This window comes from Mustela erminea, chromosome 20 (genome assembly GCF_009829155.1).
Source record: "Mustela erminea isolate mMusErm1 chromosome 20, mMusErm1.Pri, whole genome shotgun sequence".
Lineage (NCBI taxonomy): Eukaryota > Metazoa > Chordata > Mammalia > Carnivora > Mustelidae > Mustela > Mustela erminea.
This window is the reverse complement of record NC_045633.1, coordinates 20,130,780-20,154,895: the sequence shown is the minus strand read 5'-3', so window position 1 is coordinate 20,154,895 and position 24,116 is coordinate 20,130,780. Positions and strand designations below refer to the sequence as shown.

Genomic DNA, 24,116 nt, shown 5'->3' with positions numbered 1-24,116 from the left:
AACTGAGCTACTGAAAGCATGGTCACAATTCCTAACCCCCCATTTTCCAGATGAAGACAACTGTGGCTTAGAGGGGATGAGAACCACCCCCCCAGGTCACACAGCTGGGAAGTGGTGGTGCCAGGATTAGAACAGGCTCCAGAAACACCTTCTCAGAACAAGGGTGACATCAATACCCATCCACGAAATGACAGGGAGACACTGGGGAGACAGGATGAAGCAGCAAGGCGTTTCCCACTCAGGGGAGGCCTAGTGATTTACATCTTGTTGGCATCTGCCTCGGTACAATTAATCCCAGTGGTTGAGTAATAGTGGTGGCAACTGACTCAGACATCCTCCTAAGATGCCACCGTGAGGGGCCCCCGATTTGTCCCTCTGATCAGGCCTTCTGGGAGAAGGAATCAGCACAGAGGGAACACATCTCCAGGCTGACCCTGCTCCGGGGCCTAACACATGTTTCCACTTGGATCCTCCTAACAGCCCCTCCAGGTTGGTACTATTATTGCTCCCAGGGAACAGACTGGGACTCGGGAGGAGGGGCAGCTTGGCTGGGGCAGCTCTGGGGGCCTGGGAAAGGGTGTGGGGCTGTGATTTAGGGGCTCTGGCCCTCTACACGCAGGTACCATGCTCTGCTGGGTGCAGCTGGGAGCCCTGGAATGTTCTGAAGTCAGGCAGCCACTGAACTAGTAAGCATCCAGACGGATGACTGCTATCACCCCAGCCATCTTCTAGTCAATCACTCCTGAGTAACCTTTCAGCCCCACCCCCAACTCGTCATCTCTCCATCCCCCTTACAGGCCCTGGGAACAGGCCCTTCTCCATTACCAACCCGAGACAGGAGTTGTTAACATGCTATCAGACATCCGCTCAATTCAACACTTATTTATTGACCTTCAAACCTAAGCGAGACATGGAATTAAGGGCACCAAACTGCCCGCCCAAAGATAGGTAAGTCCAAAGGTTCATTATTTTAAGATTATATTTATTGGGCGCTGGGGTGGCTCAGTCGGTTAGGTTGATGTTAGGCAGGATCTCAGGGTCCTGGCATTGGGCCCTGCAACAGGCTCCTTGATCAGTGGGGAGTCTACTTCTCCCTCTCCCTCTGCTGTTCCCCCTGCTTGTGCTCTCTTGTTCTATCAAATACATAATTAAAATCTTAAAAAAAAAAAGATTCATTTATTTATTTGACAGAGGGCAGGTGGCTCAAGCACAAGCAGACGGAGCAGCAGACAGAGAGAGGGAAAAGCAGACTCCCCACTGAGCAGGGAGCCCCACACAGGACTTGATCCCAGGACCCCAGGATAATGTCCCCAACCAAAGGCAGACATCCACCAGGCACACAGTCCAAAGGTTTATAACCTAATAAGTAGGATGAAGTAAAACACCCCAATGACTATAACTGCAAAGATTCAGAATGCCTGGGTCAGCGTATTTTCATCCACTCTGTCTCATTCAGGCTTTATATCCTAACTTAATTGTGAAAAATACAGCTTGACCCAATTAAATGAAGGAAAAGAGCCAAAAGGAAACAAAAGAGAAAGCATGATAAATAAGAAATACAAACTAACATGTCAGAGGTAGGTGCAAACACATCAGTTATTACAATAAACGTGAATGAGTCAAACTCTCCTGTTAAAAGATAAGACTCTCGGGGCGCCTGGGTGGCTCAGTGGGTTAAAGCCTCTGCCTTCAGCTCAGGTCATGATCTCAGGGTCCTGGGATCGAGTCCCACATTGGACTCTCTGCTCAGCGGGGAGGCTGCTTCCTCCTCTCTCTCTGCCTGCCTCTCTGCCTACTTGTGATCTCTGTCGAATAAATAAATAAAGTCTTTAAAAAAAAAAAAGATAAGACTCTCAGGTGAGAATACAAAAACAAAACTAAAACCAGCTCTGTGCCATTTCACAAGACACATACCTGAAACAGAATGATACAGGACAGTTGAGAATAAAGGAATACAGCACAATGGCTCAGGCAGCTGCTACAGCAATGGGAAAGCAAGGTAGGTGTGTGTACCTCACGGACGAGACGGATCAAAGTTATCAGTGTAAATGTGGGGTTCGCAACCCTGGCTACACATCCAAAGACGGAGGTGTGGGCCCCACCCCAGAGATTTTCTGGCTTAATCGGCCTGCGAAAGGGCCTGGACACTGCTTTTAAACTCCCCATATGAATCTAATGTAACCCAAGGCTGAGAACCTGGAAATGAACCACAGTAATGTGTCACAGGGTTAGGGGGAGTGGACTGAGGAAGAATCCCCAGATCTCTACAGGAAGGAAGTCTTGTAAGAAAGCAGTACACAGGAAACATGCAGTAAATACCAGATTGATTGGTCAATTGACTGATACTCTCCTTACTAGAAACTTCCATGGTAATTAGACAGTAAAATCCTCCACACCCAGCTATTAATCCTGGGGAAGTACGTCCTAAACAGAGAAGATTGCTGGTGTAGTAACTGCAGATCCGTTTCCCGGCCTAATCTGTTTCCGCCCAGCGAAGCCACCCAACCTCCAGGCCCGTGTCAGGCGTGTGCTCTCGGGCTCCTGTTATCCACATGCAGACGTTTGCCTTGGGTAACATCAGGGCTAATCTTGAAGATTTATGCAAGGTTTAAACTGGGCTCAAGCCAATCTCAGTGCCCCTGCAAGTCAGGACGTCACTCCAGGTTCAAAACCAGAGTACCAGGCTCCTTTTATTAAGCACCTACTATATCCCTGATGTTGTACGCCCACTGTCTTCAGTGTTCTCCACAAGCTTATGCTCCTCCAACCCACAGAGTCAAGAGAGACCTTCTGCCACTGTCTACTGAGTGCTACATGTGGTTGGCACCATTCTTGGGGGTATGGGAGTGACTGCACAGCATGCAAAGTCCCGGCCTTCGGCAGGCCCAGAGAGGGGTAGGAATGAGGCCAGCAGCACAGCAGGGCCTGAAGGGCGGGTCTGCAACTCCCAAACTCAGGTTCCTTCTACTCCACCCACCATGCCCTCTGTCCCTGCCCATGGGCCCCGGCCTCCCCTTCAGGAACAGTGGAGCTTGGCTGCTCATTTTATACTTGGTAAGAGTGAAGCTCCTTAATCGTGGCAGCAGGACCGAGACCTCTCAGTTCTTGGCACAGACTTAGAATCCTTCCTCAACCTTCAGTTGGATCCACAATGTCCCCACACCCAGGACGGAGAAATGAAAACCAGAAAAGCTGGGAGTCTGAGACCCCAGCCCAGGCCACTGGGGCAGGGAGGAGTTCCGCACACAGTCGTTTCCTTGCAGCGTTCCGGGGTCAGCAGGCCACAGACGGAGCTGCCGGTCAGGGAGTGGCTGGGCGGGCAGCTACCTTACAAGGCCTGACAAACCCTTCGCCCAGGCGAGGGTGGGCCAGGCGGCCAGCTGGGACACTCTGGTGGCCAGCTTGCCTGCTCCCAGCTCAGAATGTCCGTGTTAGAGCAGCTCAGGGTCGCTGGGCAGGCTACTAAACTCTGAGCCTCACCTGAAACAGAGCCATCGGGGCTGAGAAACACCACATATCATCATTTAGGGCGGCCACTCGAAGCCAGGACTCAACCCTGAGCCTCTTGTTTGGTCACAGCTTTCCCAGTACCCCCTGCTGCCTTCCTGACACTTTCCATCTGTGTCTCCCGATCCAGAACCATCCTGCTTGCCTTCCAGTCTTGCTCCTCTGGCCTCAGGACCTGCCCCCCTGGGCTTACCTCCCCTTCTCCCCATGACCCCTTCTCCCACTAATGACCAGACCCTGAGACACAGGACTCCAGGCTCCCTTCCAGGCTCCAGCCCATGCTGTTCCTGCTGCCAGCTCTCCTTGCCCATCCCACTCCTCACTTTAAAGACCTGAAAACTCATGATCTAGCTCAAACACACACAAAAGCACAGAAAAGAACCCTACCACCAAGACGCGGCTGATGTTCCCACGCTGCCGTACTTGCTTTGGATTTTGTTTACTAAGAAATACGATGTTATCGTGTATTACCCCTTCGGCCACCTCCTCTGGGGGTGGGTGATTTTGGAGCTACTGGTTTCCTCCTAAGCCCGTTTCATGCTCTCCACTACGTACCTCTGTCTGCATCCAGAAAACAAACAAACAAAAAAAACATCAAATTGCTTTGTATGAATGTTTTTCCAAATGTACATAAATGTACTGTCTCCTTCATTAGCTTTGTTCACTGATGACTTTTCGGGCTGATGCGCCTGGAGACACCTACCCCACCTCATCCCGCTCCAGGCTCTCTCCATCCACCCACCCCCTGCGCATCCCCCAGAAGCCCTCGGGCTGGCTCGGGGCCCCTCTGCCTCCACTGGCCCAGCATTTACCACCCTGCATTGTTGCCTCCTGCTTACTGAGCACACAGAAGGTGGCTGGATGAGGACAGGGGTCAACGGCACTCTCTGTTCAGGCCCTCACACTCTGTCCCACCCCCACCTTCCTGGTCAGTGCGCGTGTGCGCGTGCATATGTGTGTGTGTGTGTGCACGCGTGTGTGTGCTCTGTGAGGGGGTTCAAGGAGGGAGAGCATCTTAGCAGTCCTTCATGGCTCACCCTCATTCATTCACTCATTCATTCGTTCATTCAGCACATGTGCCACACCAGCCAGTCTCTTGGGTGGGGAGGGGAGATATCCACCTCCCTGGGGCCAAAGGACCAGAGTTAAATGGCTGCTGAGATAAGGATCAAGGAGATGGGCAGGACAAGAGGTTAGGGAGGGCTTAAGGAACAGAGACCAACCAAGAAAGAGGAATAGAAATGGGCTAAGAGGGGTGGGAAGAGCATTCCAGGTAAGAGGAACAGTGTGGGCAAAGGCCATGTGGTTGGATGTGGTGTGGAAAGGACAGGGTGAGGGCACGGATTCATGTGTGCAGGGCTGCCACAACCAGGGCCTGAGAGCAAAGGGGCAAGGGTTAAGCAGCAGGGGACGGGATCAGATCTGCATCTTGCAAAGAGCTCCCTGGCAGCCATGGGGAGAAGGGACTAAGGTGTCAGGGTGGAAGCAGGAACTGTGAAGAGGCTACTGGAAGTATGCCGGCAAGAGGGCCTGAGCTGCTGGCTAGGCAAGGATAAGCAAGGCAGAACTGAGGACAATGCAGGGCTGGCCCCTGCAGAGAGCGACCTCCTGCCTGGGAGACCAGGGGCCTCCCTGCCCAGGCTCAGGAGGCTGAAACACAGAAGGGCCACCAAGAGCACAGAGAACAAAGACCAGAGGCCATTTCCCCCTTCCCCCTCTAGAGACAGGCTGGGACAGGCCCGGAGAAGGGCAGGTGCCCCTTGCCTGGAGTAAGAGGGAGCCGGGAAGCCCATGTCCTCCTCCCTTGACAAAGAGCCTTGGAAATGCTCTTAGAGGCAGCTTCTCCCTAGTGCCCAGGCCCTTTGGGTGCCCCTCACCCTCCTTGGAGTATTGCCTGAATGGTGTGAATTGAGCTAAGCCTCTCCCCGAAAAACTTCCCATCCCCAGATGACTGCCCCTGACAATGCTCGAAATGCCACCATTAGCAGCCATTCCAAAGGTTCAGTGCTGTTCTGTTCTGAATCTAATTTATCAGGTCTCCTTCCCTCTGCCAACAGGAGCACTGGGCAAGTGAGGGCAAAGCCACAGAGAGGGGAAGCAGACAGGGTTGCTGGGGCGGAGTCAGGGAATACAAAAGCCAGTGACTCCACCATCTGCCCTGGGGCAGTCCCTGGAGAGAGCTGCCACCAGACCCAGGTGTGGGTGGGAAGACCTAGTTTCCCTTCCCAGGGGCTCCCGGGCCCCCAGGTCGCCCACCTGTGAGCTCCGAGCGGGGAGGTGAGTGCCTTTACTCTTGGCCTCAGTGCACGGTGTCAGAATGAGACGCTGTAACACCCACAGCCGCGCTGGGCGCACAGAAGGTGCTTGAGAAATGGTGGGATCCTCCAGTACAAACCACCCCAGTGGCTGGAGGTGGGCTTTGCTGACAGAACCCTACCCAAATCATTCAGGCTTTCCAGCTGTCACTAATCAGTGGGTGCAGGTGTGTCTCCATGGATCTCCTGGAGGTGGGGGGCCCCATGAATGGTGAGGTGAATGGATGAGAGTCAGCGGATCTCCTGCCCCACCTGGGAAAAGAAGACAACTGCCTGGTCAGCTCTGGGCTTAACACTAGCCTTACCCTTACAGTGTGTGCTGACCGGTGCTGGAGTTGACTGCGCCCTCACGGTGAGCGGGATCTGGGGCTGGGCACCGAGCAACCTTACCAGCAGGGGCGTGCTATCATCACTCCCATTTTGCAGATGAAGAATCTAAGACTCAGAGATGTTAAGTGACCTGCCCATGGTCACACAGTCAGGAGGGGCAAAGGGAGGACTTGAACTCACACCTGACTGACATCAGACTTTGTACTCTCAAACACCAAGAGGCTCAGGGTACCCCAGCCGGCTTCCAGGAGGGTAGGCACCCCTTTCACCAGCCCTTAAAGCCTTGGGCCCCGCCTCCCACACAGAGTGCTCCCTGTTAAGACAGGTTAATTCTTGCAGGATGCAACTCAGGTTAGTTTGAGAGGTGAGGCCAGGCGGCAGGGGGCTTACTGGGACCCATGTCTAGGCGGAGGGGCAAAATGAGTCCCATTTTACAGATGAGGAAGCTGAGGCTCTGTGAGGCCAAATTTCTTTGCCAAAGTCAAAAGGAGGCAGAATTCAGTCTAACTCCCAAGCTGGATTTTAACCAGTCCACTCCTCCCCATGACAGGATGGACACCTCCCCAGTGTCCTGTCCTTCCCCCAGGAAGTCCTGCCTGATCTCCTAGGTCTCCGCCCTGACAGCTCTGACTTCAGACCAGTCAGGCACACCAGAGTCGCTGCGCTAGAGACCTCATCTATCCGGCCCTAAGTCCCACCACCAAGACACAGTCCTGTAGCCACACTAGTAATTAAGCATAACTCCATCAAGTACAAGGAGATTGTCAATGTCTCCTCCACCTCCCCGGGAAACAGCAGCCCTGGAGTTGTGCAGTGCACAGCCTGTCCATCAGCATCCAGTTCAACCCCAGGCACATGGTAGGTGTCTTATCTGCATTTGTTCAGTAGTTATAATCATCACAGCAGCCAGAGATTGAGGCCTCCTAGAACTCTCATCTCTTTCCCTGTGTTATTTCATTTAATCTTCATGCCATCAATATCATCCCACAACAATGCTTATGCCCATTCTACAGGGGAGGAAACGCCAGCGCAAAGGCCAAGCAGCTTGCCCTGGGTTGCCTAACCAGGAAGGGGCAGCTGCTAGGGGCTGCACTCTCAGCCGCTTTTCAGGGTTAGGTCCCCTCCAGACCTTCCCTGCTGGGCTGGATGGCTGTGCTCATCCTCGGTGACCTGCACTATTAGGCCTGACCCTGTCATTAGCTTAGGTGTGAACATCAGCTCCCACACCTGTTATTAGGAACCAGGGTGACAAGAGCAGCGGGGTTCACCTGTCCCAGCCCTCCCCAGTTTCAGATGCTAGAAGGCGGACAAACAGGGAGAGGCGGTTTTCTCCAAGAGGGCTCTTCTGTGGTTCCCTTGCTTCCGGATCCTGGGTCCCCTGCACTGAAGAGGGTGATACTGACCCTTTGTCTGGGTACTTCCTGTGTGCTAGGGGCATTCTGTGTGTGGTCACATTTGCGCCCCTCCCAGGACCTCATGCTGGAGACACGTATTCGTACCATCCCAGCTTTGCGGGTGAGGAAGGTGAGGCTCAGGGTGGTTCCCCGACTTGCCTGTAGCACCTGTGGCAAACCTGGGATCAGAAGGGAGGCCTTCTGCTCTCAGGACCGGAGCTCCCACCCAACTCGCCACCTCTTGCTGGCAACCCCACCCTCCCTCACATAAAGGAGACCACCCCAGGGTGAAAGATTGAGGGTCAGGGACCCCGTCACAAGTGACCACATCTTGGAGCTCCATGACAGTGCTAGGCACCAACTGACACTCAGAAGATTCTTGTTGAGAGAATGGAGCAAGAGGCTGTTCCCCAGCCCACAACCCAGTCCATGAACTTGTCCCTACTGAGGGGAAGGGACAGAAGGATGCACTGGTCTGGTGAGATCAGGGAGGGAAGCTCCCAGTCCCTACTCAGGGCTGTCTGTCCCAGGCCACAGAGCCCAAAGGAGGAGTCTCTCATCCCATCCTTGGGGAGAGAATCAGGAAGGCTTCCTGGAGAAAGAACCTCAAATCTGAGATCTGAGATCCAGGGCTGTCAGCCAAGGGCAGAGGATGGCTGCCTTGGGCCAGAAGTATGCAGGGAGGGAAAAGGGGACAACAGAGGGGTAGGACCCTGAGTCCTTGCTGCCCCAGGCCCTTGGAGTCCATGAAGCTATAAAGGATGGGAATTCCTTCCTTCCTATCCTCTGTTGGGAAAGCCAAGACCCTTCCAGCTTGTACGATTTCATCATAACCTTGTTAGGTCCAACCTTCTTTTGGGGGACCAGACAGACAGCTGAAGGGATTAGGGTCTGGAGGGATGGGGGAGGCAGAGGGCAGGGTGAGGCCTGGCCCATCTCCCGGTGTGTGGGTGTGTGCATGTGTGAAGGACTGGAGGAGCCCAAGTCTTGGTGGGGAGAGAACAGAGCAGTCCCCCATAGCTGGCACAGAGTATGCGATTGTGCAATGCTCCAGGGAACAGCCCAGGGACTGGACGGGACCCCAGCTAGATCTGAGAGCCAGCTGGACTCAGCCACAGAGGAACAGCATAGAGGGCCCTGCCCAACCTCTGGGGTTGTGAAAGCCTGGGGAGGCGCGGGAGGGGGGAGACTTCGGAGGGGAAAATAAATACCTCTGAGCTTGAAACAGTCCAAAGCAGAGATGGGGAACCCTGAAATCACAGGGGGTGCAGTTTCTGAAAAACCTGGAACTCACAGAAATGGAGTGCCCAGGGCTGCCTGCACCTGCTGAGGAGTCTGCCTGGGCTGGATGGCAAGAGTACTGTGGGAGCCCTGGCCGGAGCCTTCCCACCTTCTGGGCCTGGACAGGAGTGTGGATCATGGTGGCGTGAGGGCATGTTAGGGTGGACACTGCCAGGCTGGTGGGCAGTGCAATTCGCTGAATCTCCCACCTGAATAGAGCTTGGTAAAGTGCACCGTCCTAGCCAGGAGCCCCCCAACTCATATTTGCAAGCGGCGAAGTCCCACCCCTTCCCTCAATCTCAGCATCTCCAAGAGGCTTCCCTAAACCGGTTATTAAATGAATACATTAGGCTTATCAAAACGGACGTGGGCTGCCGTCTCAACGCAAACACATCAAGACATGTCATTCCCTTCCCAGGCCGCCCTGGGAACCTGAGGCTCAGAGACGCCGCCAGTTTCTGGGCTGGGGGGTGGGGCGCACCCCTGGGAAGTCAAGCAGCGAAAAGGAGGCTCGGATGACGCCCAGCTGCCACGCAAACCCCGGCAGAGGTAAAGGGGCGGCTCAGCCTGTTCCCCCCTAACCCACCGACCCCATACACACCCACGGGTTTTTCTAGGTGACCCTCTGGAGGGCAGGGTGGCAGGTACGGGGAACAGCTGCCGCAGGCGGCACACAGACCACCTTCCCGCCGCACACCACCCCCACCTCCAGCCCCACCAAGCCAGGAGAACCTGCGCGCTCTCCAAGAAGCGCTGGCGAGCGCCCCCCTCCCCAACCCAGCTAAATTTCCCTTCCCCCGTGAGCCCCTACACGAAACTTCCCGAGTCCCCTGCGGCGCCCCCGCCTTGGCTTTAGCTTCCTCCCGACACACCACCGTCCACCCCTGCGGTGCGTCCCATCTCGGAAGAACCCCCAGAGCAAGGGCGACCCTGGGACACAGAAGTCCCCTGTACTTCCAGCTCAGCTCTCCACGCTCTAGGTGACCAAGTTAATGCTCCCTGGGCTCCTACAATCTCCGGTGCCAAGTATCATGTTTCCCCTCGGTCGCCCCCAGAGTCCACCCCCATTCCCACCCTGGCAGCGCTCGCCAGCTCAAGGGTGTCCCTCGGAGCCGCGTTCCCTCCTGGAGCGCACTCCCGGCTCAGCTCCCCTACCCCTGGGCCACGCTTTCGGGGGCGCTCTGCAGCTCTCCCGGCCAGGTCGCTGCCCCCACGCTCGGGGCTGTGCTTCCCCGCCTAGGACGCCCCTCAGCGCGCTGGTTTCCCGCCGCCGTCCCGGGCGCGGCGTGCGGCGTCTACTCACCTCCGAGTCTGCACGGTGGGGCTGTATTTGCCTTTGTTTCTCTTCCTGAAGAGCGAGTTCATGGTGGCGCTCAGGGTGCGCGGGCGGGGGCGGCGGGTCGCGGCGCCGGGCTGGCACTGGGAGGCGGGCGGGCCCGGCGCGCACCGAGGGGCGGGCAGGGGACGCAGGTGAGCGAGCGGCGGCGCACAAACCCCTAGTGCGGCGCGGCGACTGCGGCGAGCGGTCACTACTCACGGGGGGCGGGGCGACCGCCGGCCTCCGGCTCTCCCCGCCGCTCCGGGAGAAGGTGGTGCTTACCTTCCCGGAGGAGGGGCCACCGGGCGGGCGGGGCTCCCAGGCCCCTTGGGCGCGCGCCCTCGGCCTGGGCAGAGCAAGTGGAGCGTCCAGCCTGGCCTGGGGGTGGGACACGGGGACCTGTCGGGACACCGCCCACCCTCCCCGGCCCCTGCTCTATAGTGACTGTCAGGTGGGCGGGCGCGCACAGGCCGCTTTCCCGGGCACACCCAGCCTCACACTCACCACCCCCTCCCCCGGGCCTGGCGCGCCCCCTGGCTGAGGGCCCTCACCTGGCTCTCCGCGGCCCCTCGCGCGCCGCTCGCGTCTCTGTGGCTCACACCCAGGTGGTTCCCCCCAGACAGGTGTGGCAGAGACTAGACGGGTCTCTGTGCCTTGGCTAGCTGGTCGGTTACACTCAGGTGGTAGTAGTGCCCATGGCAATTGAGAAAAGAGGTTGGGGAGCGCACCTGCCTGATTCAGATCCCCGACCTCAACCACAAATGGTCAGCTGACACCCGGCAAGACGTCTTCCTGCTCCCAGCCTCAGTTTCCTTATTTGTCAAACAGCGATAACAACTGGCCATAGCCCCAAGGATTAGGAGGAGAGTCCTTTTGAAGATTTACTGTTGAGAATCCACACAAAGTACTTAGCACAGCGTCTGGCCCAAATGTACAGGAAGCATGGCTATCTAGAGGGTAGACAAAAAATCCTTTGAAACTAATGACCCCAGGCCCTGGCATGACAGAAATACTTCATGGCTGGTCATAAAAGCCGCTGGATTCTGGTTCAAAATAGCCAGCGTGTGCTCAGGTTACATCGTGTGCGGTGGGGTGCCTGGGATAGACTGCGGCCCACTGTCCACCCGCGTTAAGTGTGTTCCAGTCAAGAGGATTGAGCTGTACAGACAGTAAACTGAGTCTGGCAGTGAGCCCAAATGGGGCCTAGACAGCTGGGAAGGTTCAGGGCCACTTTAGAGGGGGGTGGGGGTGAGGGCTGGGCCCAGCAGGAAAGGAGGAACAATGAGGTCTGCAGGGGAGGGAGGCAGGAGTCCCCCAACCCTCCCCCCCCATCCCTAGTCCTCAGGCCAGTCCCTTCCCCACATGTTGTTATTTATAAAATAGGGACATTGCTGGGGCATCTGAGTGGCTCAGTTGTTAAGCCTCTGCCCTCAGCTTGGGTCATGATCCTTGGATCCTGGGATCCTGGGGTCCTGGGATCGAGCCCAGCATCAGGCTCCCTGCTCAGCGGGAAGCCTGCTTCTTCCTCTCCCACTCTCCCTGCTTGTGTTCCCTCTCTCTCTGTCTCTCTCTCAAATAAATAAATAAAATCTTTAAATAAAATAAAATAAAATAAGGACATTGATGTGGAAGTTGATTCCCAAAGGCTTTTACTACCCCTGGACCCCGGAGCATCTGAGACACATGGGAACATCTCTTGCCCCTGCCACCAAAGGACTTTAGTTTCAAAGTGTTACAGAGACTCCAGGAAAATCTTATTCTTAATGAGGCATCTGAGGGTGGTCTTCGGTGGGGGTCTGTGAATCCTTACAGCTTCTTTCAAAATGTGTGTCTGTATGTGCATTTTTCTTGGGGAAGGCCTATTGCTTTCAGGGGTTCCTTCATTCACTCATCCTGCAGATACTAACACTCTCCCAGCTTTGGCGGCCTGATTCCGCTACAATGATAAGAAAAGGGAGGGGCACCTGGGTGGCTTCCTGGGTTAAAGCCTCCGTCTTCAGCTCAGGTTATGCTCCCAGGGTCCTGGGATGGAGCCCCACATCCAGCTCTCTGCTCAGCAGGGAGCCTGCTTCCTCCTCTCTCTGCCTCCTTGTGATCTCAGTCTGTCAAATAAATAAAATCCTTTTTTTTTTAAAGGGAAAAAAACCCAAAATACAGCAGGGGTGCCTCTCTCTGAACCAGAATCCAGCAGCTTTTATGATGGGGGCTGGGGGGGCAAAGAGACTCAAGTCCATCCTGCTGACCCTGGGAATAGGTATCAGGTGTGGGAGGGGCAGGGAACCCAGGGCCTGCAGAAACCAAACTCAGCACAGAGTTTACCCACCCACAACCCCAAGTGGGCCATAGTCAGGATCTGCTTTTGCCCTTGTGGCAACTCTGCCTGGAAACCCTTTCTTTACTTCTCCCTATTACCTATCCCGGCAGGGGGTCTTACATGGGAGCTAAGCATGCTTTAGGGGATGTTCCTGGCAGCATTGTTGCTATGGAGACAGCCCTGGAGACAACCTGATGACCATGGGGAGATACTAGTTAAATAACCCATGGTGCATCCACACCAGGAGACCGTGCAGCTGGAAACGAACGACAGGCAGATGTGGACACACGTGGTCAGGCACCAGAAGTGCGAAGGAGAGAATATCCATGGGTAAATGCACAGAAAGCTTCTGGAAGGAGCCACAAGAAACTTAGCTGTGAGTCTCCTCAGGAGGGACCAGAGAAATATCTGAATTTTCATTGTATACCCTTTTACAGTATTTTGATTTTATGTTTCATGTATTTTTATTTTTTTTTAAAATCTCTTGATTTTATTTTTTATTTGTGTGAATCACCTTTTTGGTTGCCATTTTTTAACTTGTTTAAAAATGATGCAAGTCTTGGGGTGCCTGGGTGGCTCCGTGGGTTAAAGCCTCTGCCTTCAGCTCAGGTCATGATCCCAGGGTCCTTGGATCGAGCCCCGCATCAGGCTCTCTGCTCAGTAGGGAGCCTGCTTTCCCCTCTCTCTCCGCCTGCTGCTCTGCCTACTTGTGATCTCTGCCTGTCAAATAAATAAATAAAGATCTTTTAAAAAATGACCCAAGTTGGGCATTCCCTCTTCCCACTGCCTCCCCGCCCCATCCCGGCTGCATGCCCCTCTATCTGCACCCATCACACTCGATGGTGATAACCGTCTTCCTCGTTGGACTTTCTTACTGAACTGGGAAGTACTGGTAGGTAAAGATTATGAAAAACACAAAACTTGGGGACTGGAAGAACCTGTGCTGAAGCAGGAAACTGCTCTCCCCTCAAGCTGCTGATAATCTAAGAGCTGAGACAAAGATAGAGCTCTTTGAGTTGTGCTGGATGAGTCTGGGAAGAGCCTTATCAGGGCTCCAAAGACAGGAAGGAGCAGCCTGGGAGACCTGGGGTGGAGTCCTCGCTTGGTCCCTTTCGCCGGTGTGGACATGGGCAAGTCATCTTGCCACTCTCAGCCTCAGTTGTCCTCATCTGTGAAATAGGCACACAACAATAGCATCTAGCCCCCCATGTGTGTGGCACGCCCCCTGCAGTTAGTGACGGCTCCACAAATGGGAGGGAGTTACATCTGCTGCTGGGGGCTGGTGCTTGTGGGGCTGAGGGGTACAAGCAGTCATAGGAGCCCCAAACTGTGTCAAAACTCCAAACTTGTCCCAATTTCCAAGTCTTTCCCCACACCTCTTAGAAAGGTGATGGTCAGGGGTGTCTGGGCGGCTCAGTCCGTTGAGGGTTCCGGTTGTGATCTCACGGGTCTTGGGATAGAGCCCCATGCCAGGCTCCAAGTTCAGTACAGAGTCTGCTTGGAATTCTCTTTCCTTGTCCCTCTGCCCCTCCCCCTGCTCTCTCGCTCGCTCGCTCTCTCTCTGAAACAGATAAATTAAAAGGGAAAAAAAAAGGAAGGTGATGTTGGCTTTGGAAGGAAACCGGGCTAGGGACCTCCAGGTTAGCCTCCTTGAAGCTCAGCTGCTGATAACAGTCGTGACACTGACGATATTTATGTCATTTCTCATTTATGGAGGACGGACTCCGTGCCAGGCAACATGGCATGTGCCCAACCTGCCTCAGCTGATTGGTTCTCTCCAAGGACCCCCGCTGGGTGAAGCAGCCAGCTCTCCCCACATGGGGCAAAGCACTCTTATCTCACATTCCAGGGAAGGGCACTGAGGCCCTGAGAGGGCTGGTGCCCAGCGGAGCTGATTCCGGGGTCAGCCTGCTCTAGCACGGAGCTCGGACCCCCACCCACCTCCACCCTCCCGGCCTCCCGCTGACTCAGCTGGGGAGAATTAGCAGATTCAGGGAGGAATCTGGGCCGTGCTTCACCATCCCTCCCTGCTCTGTTCTCTGAAATCTGGACTCGGAGCCGGCGAGGCTCTGTGTGTATACACACGTGTGCAGGACACTCGTCTGTGGGCAGGCCGGATGGGGTGGGAGCCGTGTTCTGGCCCTGTGCATCCTCCTCTGGGCAGATGGGATTTGTTTGGTTCCGCGGAGCCCTCTTATGCCAAGTGACTCATTCCCGGGTCGGTCGGCTGGGGGTGGGGGTTCGGGGGAGGGTGTTTGCTTTCCTGGGTTTTGCCTGATGGTTAAACCCACGGAGGTGGCACCTGCAGGGGCCTCCTGCAGTGCCCTGGCAACCAGACCATCCTCGGTCCCTGAACCCTGGCCCCTCTCTGCAGCGGGGCCTGGCTGCTGACTCCCAGGAGGCCACCGCCTTCCGAAGGGTCACGCACACCCTGGTTGTTTGCTGTGGTTGTTTCCCCAGCGGTTGGAGAGGCTGGAGAGGTGCTCACTCCCTCACTGGCTTGGGGTGTTCCTGTGAACCAGTTTCAAACAAGAAGGGCAGCATTCTCCCAGCCCCAGAGACAGGGGTGTGTGGGACCGGCAGCCCGTCCCTAACCACACCGCCTTCTCCCATCGTCCTGTGGACAGCCATCTCCTGTCTCCAACTGTGTGACCCCACGCCCCACCTGAGGAGCATTTAAAAATGCAGATTCTAGAGTCCCCTGGTGGGATGGATCTAGAAGGGCCTAGGAATCTGCATGTTAACAAACACCTACACTCTGGTTGCTGAAACCGTCCTAAGAAGCACACTCTGGGTCCCCCGGAGAAACACAGCTGCGAACAGACAGATGCAGTACCTGCTCCCACCTGGAAAGAGCCCCCAGGCTGTAGCTTGAAGCCCACCTGGGTTTGAATTCTGGCTCAGCCACGCCCCCACCTGTGTACCCTTGCGGGAGTGGGGTGGCTTTGCCCACTGGGGTCTCGGTTTCCCCATCTGTAAAATGGGGAAAACTCATTGTGGCATGGGGCGCCCCAAGCCCCTGGCACGGAAAGCCCTCTCCCCCACTCTTCAAGGGGACAGGAGGGGACTGGCCCAGCTTCACCCTGCGTTTTGTAACATGTATTTACTTTTCTTGCAGAACAATGCAAAGGATGGAAAAATCATGTTGGCTCTCCAGCCCAGCTGGGCTGACTCACACTCGGTCCTGGGCTGGGGGCCTGGTGAGCTCCCCACAACACCCCTGGGGCCAGAGGGGAGGCTGGACCCTGGCAGCAGAGGGAGGAAAGGGTCCGTGGTGAGTCACCCTACTCAGCCCCTGAATCATCCCCTGAGAATGTGCCTCGGGGCCCTACCCGCAGGGCCCCCCCACACCAGGCAGGCTGCCCTATCCTGGCCATCTCCCCACTGCTTGCCAGGCAGCCCCACCCTGCTGCCCTCCCAGAGAGCCGCTGCTCAGAGGACCCTCTTGCCAGCTTCCTCTGGACGCAGGTGTGAATCTAGAACGGCTGTGTGTTGTCAAAATACTGAAACAGCTCCTGACAGTTGTTGAATAGAATAGCGGCCACTCTGAAGCCCTGGTGCCCCCCTGCAGCCCTGGCCCTTCCCCCGGACCGAGGGGTTAACCCTCAGCTCTGCTCTGGGACTCTCTGGGACTCTCAGACCCTGCCTCTCCCACTCTGACCCAGCCCTGCTAGCCCATCAGTCCATCTGGCCGATCCAGGCCTCATCATGAACCCTGGATTGCTTTCCAGTACAACCTGCTCCCTCTCTCTGGACACCTCATTCTAAGCCCTTCTCTGGGCCTCTCAGCCAGGCCAGAAGGGCCTCCCAGTGAGGAGGTCACGCTGTCAGGCAGAGAGCAGAGCTGGGTGGGACCAGACAGGCTCTGCCAGGCTTGGGATCCCCGCAGGACAGGCTGCCCATCCCTACCCCAAAACTCCTATCCTCCCCTAAACGCCCAACCTTTCTTCCTCCCGCCCCGCCTTGTGGGGCCCTGCCAGGGCTCACGCTGCCCAGACCGGTAAGTCTGCATTTCTGGGGCCATTGTCCAGGGTGTGGCAGCCCCTGGGGATGGCCCAGGTCAGAAGGTCAAAACCCCATTCCCTCCAGAGCCTGGAGGTCTACATGATGGGCAAGCTAGGCAACAAGGGGCGGAATCAAATTGGGTTTTAGCTTGAAGTCAATCTGGGTTTGAATCCTGACTCTGCCGTGTACCCAGCTGTGTGACAGGCAAGGGGCTTAAACCCTCTGAACCTCAGTTTCCCCATCTATAAACTGGGAAAGAGCCAATGAGTTAAGATATCAAATCCTGGGGCACCTGGGTGGCTCAGTGGGTTAAGCCTCTGCCTTCAGCTCAGGTCATGATCTCAGGGTCCTGGGATCGAGCCCCACATCGGGCTCTCTGCTCAGCGGGAAGCCTGCGTCCCCCTCTCTCTCTGCCTGCCTCTCTGCCTACTTGTGATCTTTCTCCCTGTCAAATAAATAAATAAAATCTTAAAAAAAAAAAAAGTGATCAAATCCTAACGCCTCTGTTTCCTAGCTGTGTGACCCTGGGGAAAGGTCTTTCCTTCTCTGAACCTCAGCTTCTCCACCTGCAGAATGGGGAAAACTCTAACACCTGTGCCCCAGGGGCTTGAAGGATTCGGTGAAGTAAGACATGTAGTGAAGACTAGCAGTCACAACCCTGCCGAGTGTTTACTGTGCGCTAGGCCTGTGCTAAGTGCTTGGCCTACGGGTTCCAGGTTCACTGAGGTGTGACAGACATACAACAAAGGATGCGTATTTCAAGGTACCATCCAGGGGTGCCTGGGTGGCTCAGTCAGTCATTAAGCGTCTGCCTTCAGCCCAGGTCATGATCCCAGGGTCCTGGGATCGAGCCCCGCTTCGGGAGGCCTGCTTCCCCCTCTCCACCCCACTTGTGCTCTCTCTCACTATCTCTGTCTCTTTTTCTCAAATAAATAAAATCTTGGTGGGGGGGGGAGTGTACCATCCAATGAGTTTTGACATCAGCACCCAACAGTGAAACCAGGACTGCAACAAAGGAGATGAACTAGCCCTTCTCCTCTCCCCACTTTTCAGATGTGGAAACCAAGGCTCCAAGACAGGAAGTGTCTGCTCAAGGTGGTCAGGAGAGGACTCAGGATTCAAACCCTGCAATTTGGGGTGCCTGGGTGGCTCATTCGTTAAGCATCTGCCTGTGGCTCAGGTCATGATCCTGGCTGGGGTCCTGGGATCGAGCCCCACATCGGACTCTCTGCTCTGCTCGGGGGGAAGCCTGCTTCTCCCTCTCCCACTCCCCCTGCTGTGTTCCCGCTCTCTTGCGGTCTCTTTCTGTCAAAGAAATAAAATATTTAAAAATAAACAATAATAAATAAGCCCTGCAATTTGGGGCACCTGGGTGGCTCCGGTGGTTTAGCATCTGACTCTTGATCCCAGCTCAGGTCATGATCTCAGGGTCCTGGGATCAAGCCCAGCATCAGGCTCTCCACTCAGCAGGGAGTCTGCTTCCCCCCTCTCTCTCCCTCTGCCCCACCCCCACTTGCACTCTCTCACTCTCCAAAATAAATCAATAAATCTTAAAAAAAAAAAAATAGCAAAAACCAACAACCAAGCAGTCTGGGCTAGCATCCTTGTCCCCACATGGGTCCCCATTCAGCAGGCTGCCTGGCACAAAGTAGGTGCTCAGGGTCACTGCTGAATGAATGAACAGGAGGGTCAAGGTACGGTAGCAGTCACAGGGAAGGTCACAGAGGAGAACTGACCAAAGATTAGTAGGTCCTGCGTTGGAACCATGGTGAAGAGAAGGTGTTTGTTCATTCATTCATCAAATATTTATTGACAACCTACTATGTGACAAAGCCTGTTTTAGGCACTCGGGATACAAGGTTGAGCACAACAGACACAGGTCCCTGCCCTCATGTAGCTTGCTGCAGAGGGGTGGGGGTCGGGGACAGTGAGTTTAATGTCACCTGTGGGTAGATGACGGCACCTGTCCTGGGTCCCCAGTGATGGAGCACCCCAGGCAGACAAAGTCGTGGAGCAGGGGACCCAGAGACACTGTGAGGAAAGCAGTCAGACCTGAGGTTCTGAGAGGCAAGGGAACGACCCCAGTTCCCTCATCATCCTCCCTAGCATCACTGAATCAGTTCCCCCTACCCCTCAGGGGAGGATCTTCTTACCTCCCCAGTGTCTCCCACACATCCACACATCTATTTATTGGGCACCTGCCCAGCCCTGGATATATAGCAGCTGACAACATACGACCCATGTATTCACAGAGAAGTGAGTGACAGAAAAGCAGACAGATAGACAACATGTTTTATTACTTTTTAAAAAATATTTTATTTAATTATAACACAGAGAGAGACCACAAGTAGGCAGAGCAACAGAAAGAGAGAGAGGGGGAAGCAGGCTCCCTGCTGAGCAGAGAACCCGATGCGGGGCTCAATCTCAGGACCCTGGGATCATGACCTGAGCCGAAGGCAGAGGCTTAACCCACTGAACCACCCAGGAAGCCCAGACAACACGTTTTAAAGAGATAAAATAACCTAATACTCAGCAAGGGCGGGGCAGGGAGATGTAGCTGATGAGTGCTGAGACCGACATTGGCCACGGCCACGGCCACATGAGGGGTGGACGTGTAGGCCTCACAAGGAAGACAGCGCTCAGGGTATTAAGTGAAAAAAAGAAGTGACCCCACACTGCACAGGTTCACTGCATTTTTGCCATTTGTGGTGTAAATTAGAACTGCTCCCCGCCCCCAGTCTCTCTCCTGCTTGCCTAGGTCTGGGTCTGCCTGGGCCTTTTGTCCACTCTCTCTGCTGAGGTCAAACATTCCTGCCAGGGACCTGGATGGCCAAGCCCCCATACGCTGCCCTCCCAGGCCATTCTCTGGTCACTGGCTCAGGCTTAATCCCTCGCCTGAGCCCAGGCCCCGGGAATGATGAGTCAACAGCAGTTGGCTCTGGACAAACACCCCCTCTTTCGCCCCTGTTCAGTCCACCCTTCCTGTTCTCCGGAAAGGGCCCAGTTTCTGCTGGTCTAGGGGCAGCTCTGGAGAAGCCCTGTCCAATGGCACTTCCTGAGATGTGTTGAGCACTTGAAATGAGGCTAGTGCAAGTGAATTTTGAATTTATTGGTCATATTTATTATTATTTATATAAATATATATTCATGTCCATGTGATTAATTTAAGTTGAAACAGCTGCATGTGGTTGGTGATTATCACTTCCAGTGGCTCCAGTGACTCTGACTGGCCCCAGGCACAGGAGAAGTGGACAGCCCAGGACCCTGGCCCATCCCCCAGGCAGGGGCAGCTGGGGCCTCAGAGATTGAACTGGGTGTGTTGGGGGGTTCCCTTGGGGTCTGCCCAGTTAATGAGGCCAAGCGTAGGTTTTGATGCCTGTGGCCAATCTCCTACCTGCCTAGCATCTTGGTCTGACTCCAGCGTGGCAAGCAGAATCATGACCTAGGCTGACCCTTTAACTCTGCAGTGCCCAGTTCCAGCACCATGGTCTAACCTCTCTCAGATCTCACCTCTCTCTCTGCCCATCCATGCTCCCACCAGCACTGTTCTAGAGGAGCCTAAGGATGGGGCGTGGGGGTCACAACTGATTTGCTGAAAGGCAACAGCAATGCATCCTCCTTCCAACCCAGAGGAGTCAGAGGCCATAGCTGTCCTGGTCCTTGTCCCCCCAAGAGCTTGGGTGCAGAGACTTTGCTTTTACAGGGACCCCAGGCCAGAAAAGCAGGAGCAAGAGGGAAAATGCACCAGAAGGAGGCAAACCAACCCAAGGTACAACCACAGTTGGGCCCTGCAGTGGGCTAATGGTGGCCCTCCCAGAAAAGATAAATCCAAGTCCTAACCCCCCAGCAATCTAAGAATGTGACCTGATTTGGGAAAAGGTTCTTTGCAGATGCAATTAAGTTAAGAATCTCAAGATGATATTGTCCTGGACTTAGGGTGTGCCCTGTATCCAGTGACAGGTGTCCTTATAAAAGAAAGGCAGAAGGCGATTTGCAACATGGACACACATTGAGAAAAGAAGGCCTCGCAGTGACCAGCGCAGCTAGAGATGAAAAGATGAGCTCTGACGATGCAGGCAAGGATCACAAGCCAAGGAATGCAGCAGCCTCTAGGAGCTGGAAAAGGCATGGAAATGGATTCTCCCTTCAGAGGTTCCAGAAGCAGCAAACCCTGCTGACATTCTGACTTTTTAGCCCAATGAGACTGATTTCACATTTCAGATCTCCAGAACTGTCAGATAATTAATTTGTAGGTTTTTTTTTTTTTATGACACTAGAGTAGCAGTGGGAAATTAATATGCAAGGTTCCTTCTTCCCTGCCCCAACGGGGGACTCTGTGTGCCATCAAGGCAACTTGGGGGCTGAGGAAGGTCATGGGTAAAAGCAGGGGAGTAGGGGCTGGGGGAACATGGAGGAACCTCAGAGACACAATGCTCAGTGAGAGAAGCCAGTCATGAAAGGCCATGTTGCACATAATTTCATTGACAAGAATGTCCAGAATAGAGGGGCGCCTGGGTGGCTCAGTGGGTTAAAGCCTCTGCCTTCAGCTCAGGTCATGATCCCAGTGTTCTGGGATCGAGCCCCACATCGGGCTCTCTGCTCAGTGGGGAGCCTGCTTCCCTTCCTTTCCCTCTGCCTGCTTGTGATCTCTGTCTTTCAAATAAATAAATAAAATCTTTAAAAAAAAAATTGGTGGCGGTGGTTGCACCATTTTGCGAATACACCTTTTACTCACCTTCGGCTCATACGCTATATGTGGGTGTACTGTATAATGCGAGAATTATGTCTTAATAAGGGAGAGTTATCACTTTCCTCCACTGCACCATCTCAAATGCCACCCTGTTCCAGAAGTCCCCTGGAAAATGGTCCTTCTCTCCTAGCTGACACTATTTACCCCTACATCACTAAAAATTTTTCCCAACCTGATTTCTTGAATTATTATGGTCAGATATACTTAATACGAGACTTCCATTTTACTAACTGGAGTTAAGATAAAAATGTGGAAAAAAGACTTGCCATTTTAGGGGCACCTGGGTGGCTCAGTGGGTTAAAGCCTCTGCCTTCGGCTCAGGTCATGTTCCCAGCGTCCTGGGATGGAGCCCCACATTGGCCTCTCTGCTCAGCAGGGAGCCTGCTTTTTCCTCTCTCTCTCTCTGCCTACCTCTCCATCTACTTGTGATCTCTATCTGTCAAATAAATAAATAAAATCTTTAAAAAAAAAAAAAAAGACTTGCCACTTTAACTATTTTTAAGTGCTCAGTTCAGTGGAATCAAGCCCATTCATGATGTTGGGCAATCATCACCACCATCTGGACCCCTCAACCTTCTTTCTTATCTTGCAAAACTGAAACTCTGTCCCCATTAAACATTAACTCCCCATTTTCCCCTCCGCCCTCCCCCACCCTTCCACTTTCTCTCTGAATTTGTCCACTCTAGGTCCTTCACATAATGGACCTCAAACACTATCTGTCCTTTTGTGACTGGCTTCTTTCACTGAGCACAGTGTCTTCAAGATTCATCCGTGATGGGCACCTGGGTGGCTCAGTCGGTTAAACCATGGCCTTCGGCTCAGGTCATGATCCCAGGGTCCTGGGATGGAGTCCTGCATTGGGCTCCTTGCTCGGAAAGGAGCCTGCTCTCTCTCCGCCACTCTGCCTACTTGTGTGTGTGCTCTCTCTCTCCCTGACAAATAAATAAATAAATAAATAAAATCTTAAAAAAAAAAGATTCACCCATGTCGCAGCATGTGGCAGAATCCTCTTTTTTTTAAGGCCAGGCAATGTCCACGTTATCCCCACTTTAAAGGAGGGAACACTGTGGCCATCTACACTGCAGGGACACTACAAGGTGGCAGGGCCAGAATTCATACCCAGGCTGACCTGACTCCGGCACCCACGCCTCACCTTGCTGCCACCCAGCCCCCTCCCAGGCGCCACAGTGACTCCGGGTACACCCTACCTTTGCTCCCTCTCTCTTCCCTCCTCGCTGAGACCTCCTGGGACTTGGACAGCCTTTTACTCACCTTTGGACCCTGACCCCACCTGCAGCTCCTGCTGGAGTCCCAAAGCTTATGTGGAATTAACTAGAACTGGGGGTGGACGGGGGGTCTGGGCGTGCAGTACCGGCTGTGCAGCCTCCTGGATCAGGTCCCTCCAGGCTCAGCTTCCTGTTCCACCAAAGCCGTCCAGTGACAGGGACCCCTGCATAGAGTTGTGCATGTTACAACCTACACACCTGTACACAGCCACCCTGCCAAGGACCCTTATGCCTCTCGAGATTCCCAACTACAGGAGGTTTCTGAGCTCCACTCTGGGAAGGGATAGGTACTTAGAGGCAGCCCTGGGATTGGATGAGATATGGTGTTGAAAGCAGATTGGGGGTTGCTAGGGGCCGGGGAGGAAGAAAGGAGGAGGGACTGCCTGATGGATGCAGGTTTCCTTTTCCGGTGATGAAAATGTTCTGGGGCTGGGATGCCTGGGTGGCTCAGTCAGTTAAGTGTCTGCCTTCAGCTCAGGTCATGATCCCAGGGTCCTGGGATCGAGTCCTACATCAGACTCCTTCACCCTCTGTCTCCTGCTCCCACTGCCTGTGCACTCTCTCTCTCTCTGATAAATAAATAAAATCCTAAAAAAAAAAAAAAAAAAAAAAAAGTTCTGGGACTAGATAGTGATGGATAGTTGCATAACTTTGTGAATGTACTAAAAACCATTGAACTGTACACTTAAAAATGGTTAGGATCATAACTTTTAAGTATCTTAACCACAATTTAAAAAAAAATCCAATCCTCTCCATCTTCAGTACTGTCCTGGGGCGCTCATGTATTCCAGGGCCCACATCAAGGGCCACTTGTGTCCCCCCAAGGGTCTGAACTTTGGACCCTCTTACTCTCACCCTCCTCCTCACCCCATCCATTTTTGGTGTCACACTGAGCTATCCAACTGAGGACATTTTCCTGCAGGACAGCTCATTCTGAGGATATCTGCATTTGGGCCCAGTATTTTTACTCAAATAAATGGACTGCTAATGGTTTTATTTCCTACAGCAGGGTCCCTTTGGTGGAAGAGATAGTCAGAGATGCGGGGTGGTTCCTGGAGTCTTCAAAAATTACCTCACCACAAGGCAGCTTTGGCTTGGTCATTCCCCCAGGGCAAGTAGGAAGCAGCAGGTAGAGGCTGAAGGTCCTGCCCTGGGACTGACCTTTCACTGCCCCCACCAGAGATCCCATGGAACTCAGCCCATCCTTCTAGAACCTCCTTAGCCCAGAATAAGATGCTTTACAGTCCAGGGTGCAAAATATATCATCTTAGTCATTCACCTACAGTCCCAGGCAGAAAGTGGCACTGGAGAACTAGAGTCCTCGGTTTGAGTTCCTTAGTAGCTGTGTGGCCTTGGGCAAGTTACTCAATCTATCTGTGCCATAATTTCCTTATCTTCAAAATGAAGATCAAGGGGGGCCTGGGTGGCTCAGTGGGTTAAACCGCTGCTTTCAGCTCCAGTCATGATCTCAGGGTCCTAGGATTGAGCTCAGCAGGAGGCCCTCTGCTCAGCGGGGAGCCTGCTTCCTCCTCTCTCTCTGCCAGCCTCTCTGCCTACTTGTGATCTATCTCTGTCAAATAAATAAAATCTTTAAAAATTTTTTTAAAAATGAAGAT

The 24,116-nt window shown here is 54.0% G+C and overlaps 1 protein-coding gene across 1 annotated transcript in view; it reads right to left on the bottom strand.

The window, feature by feature from the left end:
* Positions 1-10,406, bottom strand: part of PPL (periplakin) — a 44,351-nt gene extending 33,945 nt beyond the window's left edge. The window contains exon 1 of the mRNA XM_032327438.1: positions 10,131-10,406. Within this exon, the coding sequence (XP_032183329.1) occupies positions 10,131-10,192 (62 nt within the window). The 5' untranslated portion in view covers positions 10,193-10,406. The remainder of the gene's footprint in view (positions 1-10,130) is intronic.
* Positions 10,407-24,116: the final 13,710 nt, after the last annotated feature.